Raw genomic sequence first — 7398 nt, forward strand, 5'->3', positions numbered from 1 at the left:
AGTTTAGGTGTTCGAAACTCTTGAATGATGGCCTTCCCTCCACGATATACTGCCCACTTGCCTTTGGCTCGTGCTTCACGCACTTTTTTCAACTCTTCACCTTTGTGCTTGACTTGTGTCGGGGTGAGTTCTTCGGCGATCCAAAATCCGGTGTCTCTAAGGAGACGCGATTGCTGGAGTAATTGGAGCCGTTCCTCCTTGTCTTTGAACTCAAGAATGGCATGTCCACTAGGTGTGCACTTGGTGTTGAACTTGTTGACGATACATTCGACCGGATCGTAGTCGATATAGACCGGTTTAAGAGTTTCGTTGAGGAGGTCGATTAACTTTCAGAAGTCTTGTTGGCACTCATCCCATGCTGGGGGCAGCCCTCCAATGCGAAGCTTGAGGGCATTCTCTTCTTGAAGCTGACGTTCTTGCAATTCTGTCTTCACACAAGTTTCCACTTTGGCGAGTGCAATCGTATGAGCTCGAGTGACCTTTTCTTCGACTTCCTTCACCTTGTCTGTTGTGAGGCCGATCATGGAGTCAAATCGTGCCTCGAGCGTGCTAAGGCGCGCTTTGAGGTCGCGGTTTTCTTCCATGAACATGTCGAGAGCAGCTTGCAATTGTCCGATGCAGTCTGTCGTGCTAGGAGCTGCGAGGACAGTGGCAAAGCTAGCCCGTGCTCTCCCCGATGTTTTGGGGCTGTTGGTGGCCATCTTCTCGCTTGCTGGAGGCTTTGGCGAGAACATGTTCTCAAAGCACTTGAAAACTTGAAACAAGTTCACCTTCTTGTTGAGGGTGTGAGTCGAAAACTGTTCGAAAACAGAGACCTAGCTCGAAAACCAGAGACCTGAGGGGTGCTCTGTGTAGGTGGGAACAGAGGCTTTTTAATTTAAGTTGAAGCCTTAGGGTCGGCAACAAATGTGCTTGCTATATAGTTGGCAGAGAAGCGCTCTGTGTAGTCGGTAGTTGTATAGTCGCATCGGCAACAACAAATCTGTGTTGTATGCAGAGAAGCCTCAGGCGCAGTTGAATTCGACAGGAGGGCGCAATTGAAGTCCCTTTGTGACGGGTCGGCAGCAGCAGGCAGCGGGCTTGTATTGAGCTTGGGCCTTGGGCGGGGCTGACGCATTAACGCCCCCCCACAGGGCCGCCCTCGCCCAGGGGGAGACGAGCAGAGGAGCTTAGGGTTTCTGTGTAGTCGGCAGACGAGCGAGAGAGCGAGAGAGAGAGAGAGAGAGAGAGAGAGAGAGAGAGAGAGAAGAGAGAGAGAGAGAGAGAGAGAGAGAGAGAGAGAGAGAGAGAGAGAGAGAGAGAGAGAGAGAGAGAGGAAGAGGAGAGAGAGAGAGAGAGAGAGAGAGAGAGAGAGAGAAGAGGGAAAATCTCATTTAGTCCTACTGAGGAGTGTGTATGTCTATTTCTGTTTGAAAAAGAAAGAGAGAGAGAGAGGAGAGAGAGAGAGAGAGGAAGAGAGAGAGAGAGAGAGAGAGAGAGAGAGAGAGAGAGAGAGAGAGAGAGAGAGAGAGATAGATAGATTGATTATCGTCCTCGGAGGTCAAATATGACCTATGGGATCAAATACACAAATGAAAAAGGTAGCTCCATCATATGACTGGCACAACTCAATTGGTTGGTGTAAAGACTCGACGTGGGAGTACTAGCTTTTAAGGGGGTCATACAAACGGGCACATGAGCCGCGTAACCTAAAATGGGAAGGAGGGGGACAAAATGAAAAAAAAAACAAGGGGAAAAAATCCTAAGTGGTTATTGTTGCCGATAGCAACGGGGTGTTCTTAGGAGTTCGAAAATCCTGAATGAGAGCTCACCCATCTCGATAGACTGCCCACTTTCCTTGTTTACGAGCCTCGTGCATTTTCTTGAGCTCGCTTGCTTTGAGTTTGAGTTGGTTTTTAGTTAACTCCTCAGCGATCCAAAAATTCATTCCCTTGAGGAGGCGGGATTGGTGTAAAAGCCTCAACCGCTCTTCTTTGTCCTTAAAGGTAAGTGTGCATTGCCCAGGTGGCAAGCGTCTGTTTGTGTCGTTGAGCCAAGAGACTGTGTTAGGCTCAATAGTGATGGGCTGCAAGATGTCATTTAGCTTGATGATTGCTTCTTCGAGAGTGTCCTTGGTGGTGCACCATGGTGATGGGAGCCCTCCGATCCTTACTTTAAGACTGAGGGATTCTCGTAGCTGGCGTTCTTGGAGAGCGGCCTTTAACTCGGTGCCGATTTTTTGTGTGATGCCTTCTGTGACTTCTCGGACTTCCTTTTGGACCTTTGTGACAGACTCCGCAATGGAGGCTTCAACCTCTCGTGCTTTTGTAAGGAGATCCTGGCTCTCTTCTTCCTTTGTGACCTCGAGCTTGTGTAGGCATTTCTTGAGGGCTACATTTTCCCTAACGAGCTCTTGAATTTGGGTCTCAAGAGACGAGATTCTGGCTTCTTGGCGGGCGAAGGAGTCCTTCCTAGGGGCATCTGCCACGGCAAGAAAACTTTTGCGAGCACATGAAGCCGGAGTGCTAGGAGTAGTCATTGTCGCAAAACTGCGTGCGAACTGGTGCCTGCAGGTCAAAAGACCTAACCCAGAAACGAAGAGATTAAGATTAAGTGATTGAGGTCCAAGACGGTGGGTTGAGTCGGTGGACAGGGTTTGCCGAGGAAGATAGAGACCGTGGCTGCTGCTGTTCGTGCTCTGAAGCCGCTGCTGAGGGCGTGGTGGTTGTGCTCGACGGGCTGGGCAGAGGGCCGAGGACGATAGAGGCCGCAACTTCGAATAGGCTGTCGGTGACCTGCTGCCACTTTTGAAGGCCTGTGTGCTGCTCGACGGGCTGGGCAGAGTGCCGAGGATGACAGAGCCGGGCTGACACTGTGACGACAGAGCAGGGCCGACACTGTTTGTGCTGGAGTGAGGGGGGCAGAAGCTAGAACGTAACCCCCCCACAAGGCGCTGCCCTGTGCCTAGCGGGGAGTTGCGGTAGCATATCCTTGGAGAAACCCTAGAGAGAGAGAGAGAGAGAGAGAGAGAGAGAGAGAGAGAGAGAGAGAGAGAGAGAGAGAGAGAGAGAGAGAGAGAGAGAGAGAGAGAGAGGGAGAGAGAGAGAGAGTGCCATTGATTGGCCTGTCGCTTGACAAAGAATGCTCCTCGCCCCCCCCAAACTAGATCATGAACACAACCCACCACTTACTTCATGTACAACTTCTCAAATGTTGCCACAATAGGCCTCCTGTAGTCTCCTCTATAACCACCCCTAGCTACCAACAATTGATCCACCATAAGCCCCACACCCTTATACAACCTCAATCCTCTCCTGGCCAGGACGCCAAGACTCTGGATCCAATACATGTCCCACTCACCACAAGTGCTTGCTGAGCCACCTACTCCTCTACCGCTGCCTGTCCGCCGCCCTTGATCTTGACCAGCTCCATTTTTGCCTAGCTATGACCCTCCACAAAGAGAGAGAGAGAGAGAGAGAGAGAGAGAGAGAGAGAGAGAGAGAGAGAGAGAGAGAGAGAGAGAGAGAGAGAGAGAGAGAGAGAGAGAGTCCCACATCCATCTCCACACTTTCTTCATCTTTTTTGGGCCAGGCTGTGGATGCTACAATGTTGAGAGCTCTAACGTGATCATCCAAGCTTTTTAGCTTTCCCAAGTTTTCACATCTCAAACTCCTTACAGGCAAGAAAAAAGAGGTTCTGCAAGGGGACTGGTGGTATTGCTGCTGCTGCTAGAGTGATCATGGCAATGGTCGTGCAAGGCGGGTCTTCCATTGAGTGTTTGGAAATATAGAGAGAGAGAGAGAGAGAAAGAGAGAGAGAGAGGGGGGTGGGGGGGGAGCATTGTTTGTCAAGCGCCAAGGCCAATCAATGGCACACACTCTCTCTTTCAAATAGAAATAGAGAGAGAGAGAGAGAGGAGAGAGAGAGAGAGAGAGAGAGAGAGAGAGAGGAGAGAGAGAGAGAGAGAGAGAGAGAGAGGCGGTGGGGGGGGGGGGAGCATTCTTTGTCAAGCGCCAAGGCCAATCAATGGCACTCTCTCTCTTTTTCAAACAGAAATAGACATACACACTCCTCAGCAGGATTAAATCTATACTATATATAATTGAGCTTGAAATTTTCAAAGCAAGAGAGGGCATCCATGTGTCACTCTCTCCTTCATTTCAAGAACTTAAGTGTAAAAGTAAAGGGTAAGCCAGAAATCATTTGGTTTTGAAATGTAAAAGTAAAGAGTAAGTAGCAAGTACAGTGACGATAAAAAATGAAAGAACTTAGTTTTGACTTCTAAGTTCCGTCAAAAAGTCACAATACTTAGTACTGTATAGATTTATTTATATTATTTAAACTCTTTAGTGAGGCCGTTGAGTTTCACTCCAGCCTTCAATTTTGAAGGGTGATCACTTTTGTTTTTGTAAAGGGTGGCTCTACTTTGCACCTTGTAAAATAACAAGCAACGAGCTGTGCCACACGTCGATAAGTTGGTCTACCTTGAATGTGCACGCGCGTGTGCATGTGTGTGTGTGTATGAGAGAGAGAGAGAGAGAGAGAGAGAGAGAGAGATCATGTTTCATTTTCTATTGCACTGCCGTGTGTGTCATAGGTGTGTGTGTGTGTGTGTGTGTGTGTGTGTGTGTGTGAGAGAGAGAGAGAGAGAGAGAGAGAGAGAGGAGAGAGAGAGAGAGAGAGAGAGAGGAGAGAGAGAGAGAGCCATTGATTGGCCTTGGCGCATGACGAAGAATGCTCCCCCGTCCCAAAACTGGATTATGAACACAACCCACCACTTACTTCATGTAAAACTTCTCAAATGTTGCCACAATAGGCCTCATGTAGTCTCCTCTATCACCACCCCTAGCTTCCAACAACTGATCCACCATAAGCCCCACACCCTTATACAACCTCAATCCTCTGATAGCCAGGACGCTTAGACTCTGGATCCAATACATGTCCCACTCTCCACAAGCGCTTGCTTAGCCATCTACTCCTGTACCGCTGCCTGTCCGCCACCCTTTATCCTGACCAGCTCCCCCACACCACGGAGAGAGAGAGAGAGAGAGAGAGAGAGAGAGAGAGAGAGAGAGAGAGAGAGAGAGAGAGAGAGTCCCACATCCATCTCCACACTTTCTTCATCTTTTTTGGGCCAGTCTGTGGATGATACAATGTTGAGAGCTCTAACGTGATCATCCAAGATTTTTAGCTTTCCCAAGTTTTCACATCTCAAACTCCTTACATAGGCAAGAAAAAAGGGGTTCTGCAAGGGGACTGATGGTATTGCTTGCTGCTAGAGTGATCATGGCAATGGTCGTGCAAGGCGGGTCTTCCATTGAGTGTTTGGGAAATAATATATATATATAATAATATATCATATATATTATATATATATATAAATATTAAATATATAGAGAGAGAGAGGAGAGAGAGAGAGAGAGAGAGAGAGAGAGAGCATTCTTTGTCAAGCGCGAAGGCTAATCAATGGCCTCACTCTCTCTCTCTGTCTGTCTCTCTCTCTCTCTCTCTCTCTCTCTCTCTTTTCAAACAGAAATAGACGTACACACTCCTCAGCACGACTAAATGGGAGAGAGAGAGAGAGATATGCGGCACATCGTAGGTCTGAGAGAGAAAAAGATCATGTTTCATTTTCTACGGCACCGCCATGGTGTCATAGGGGGGGGGGGGAGAGAGAGAGAGAGAGAGAGAGAGAGAGAGAGAGAGAGAAGAGAAGAGAGAGAGAGAGAGAGAGAGAGAGAGAGAAGAGAGAGAGAGAGTGCCATTGATTGGCCTTGGCGGCTTGACAAAGAATGCTCCCCTCCCCCAAAACTGGTCATGAACACACCCACTACTTACTACATGTACAAATTCTCAATGTTGCCACAATAGGCCTCATGTAGTCTCCTCTATCACCACCCTAGTTGCCAACAACTGATCCACCACAAGCCCCACACCCTTATACAACCTCAATCCTCTACTGGCTAGGATGCCAAGACTTTGGATCCAATACATGTCCCACTCGCCACAAGCGCTTGCTTAGCCACCTACTCCTCTACCGCTGCCTATCCGCCACCCTTGATCCTAACGAGCTCCATTTTTGCCTAGCTACGGCCCTCCACACCACGAGAGAGAGAGAGAGAGAGAGAGAGAGAGAGAGAGAGAGAGAGAGAGAGAGAGAGAGAGAGAAAGAGAGAGAGAGAGAGAGAGAGAGAGAGAGAGAGAGAGTCTCACATCCATCTCCACACTTTCTTCATCTTTTTTTGGCCAGTCTGTGGATGCTACAATGCTGAGAGCTCTAACGTGATCATCCAAGCTTTTTAGCTTTCCCAAGTTTTCCACATCTTAATCTCCAGAGAGTGCCATTGATTGGCCTTGGCGCTTGACAAAGAATGCTCCCCCCCCCCCCCAAACTCGATCATGAACACAACCCACTACTTACTTCACGTACAACTTCTCAAATGTTTCTGCAACATGCGTCATGTAGTCTCCTCTATCAACACCCTTGGTTCCAACAATTAATCCACCATGAGCCCCACTCCCTTATACAACCTCAATCCTCTGCTAGCTAGGACGCCAAGACTCTAGATCCAATACATGTCCACTCGCCACAAGCGATTGCTGAGCCACCTACTCCTCTACCGCTGCATGTCTGCCACCCTTGATCCTGACTAGCTCCATTTTTTCCTAGCTACGGCCCTTCACACCATGAGAGAGAGAGAGAGAGAGAGAGAGAGAGAGAGAGAGAGAGAGAGAGAGAGAGAGAGAGAGAGAGAGAGAGAGAGAGAGTCCCACATCCATCTCCACACTTTCTTCATCTTTTTTTGGCCAGTCAGCGGATGCTACAATGTCGAGAGCTCCAACTTGACCATCGAGGCTTTTTAGCTTTCCCAAGTTCTCACATCTCGAACTCCTTACATAGGCAAGAGAAAAGGGGTTCTGCAAGGGGACAGGTGGCATTGCCGACTGCTATTTTTCTAGAACACTTATGTGATTATTTTGGAGGATGATCATTGCCAGTTGAGGGTGTTGGCCTTGGTCTTGGAGTTAGCAATCCTTTGCTCATTTGGATCCTCCTTGGTGTTGCATACCTGATGTGGGCCATTTTCCTCCCCCTAGAAATGGTGACTCCGGTCTCTTATTGTAGGGCTACCTCCATGTATGTGCCTCCACTGTAGGACTGCCTCCATGTCATTTTGCTTATATTTAGAGTCTTGTCACTTTGGAACGGCTAAATAGCCTTCTAGATTTGTTTGCAAGTCAAGAAAGCTGGTGGCTTTTCGAAGATGAATGCTTGATTTAACTGAGTGATGAGATAGATTTTGAACAGGTTCTTACTATAACCGAGAGGGCTCAAAAGTCAACCATGTGAAAGGCTATGCCCGTTTTGAGGCTCTTAACTACCATGATTTGATAGGTAGAGAGAGAAGATCCGGCTTG

General features: G+C 48.4%; 1 protein-coding gene across 1 annotated transcript; it reads right to left on the minus strand.

The window, feature by feature from the left end:
• Window positions 1–329: 329 nt before the first annotated feature.
• LOC147428492 (uncharacterized) lies at window positions 330–734 on the minus strand. Its single transcript, XM_086496851.1, has one exon. It carries the CDS (start codon window positions 732–734, stop codon window positions 330–332), a length of 405 nt encoding a protein of 134 aa, XP_086352977.1.
• Window positions 735–7398: the final 6664 nt, after the last annotated feature.

The sequence above is a fragment of the Adiantum capillus-veneris genome, chromosome 23, assembly GCF_014529385.1.
Source record: "Adiantum capillus-veneris isolate H3 chromosome 23, ASM1452938v2, whole genome shotgun sequence".
Lineage (NCBI taxonomy): Eukaryota > Viridiplantae > Streptophyta > Polypodiopsida > Polypodiales > Pteridaceae > Adiantum > Adiantum capillus-veneris.

Coding starts and splice junctions, on each gene's coding strand:
- LOC147428492 (XM_086496851.1), bottom strand. CDS start 734: ATGTTCTCGCCAAAGCCTCCAGCAAGCGAGAAGATGGCCACCAACAGC.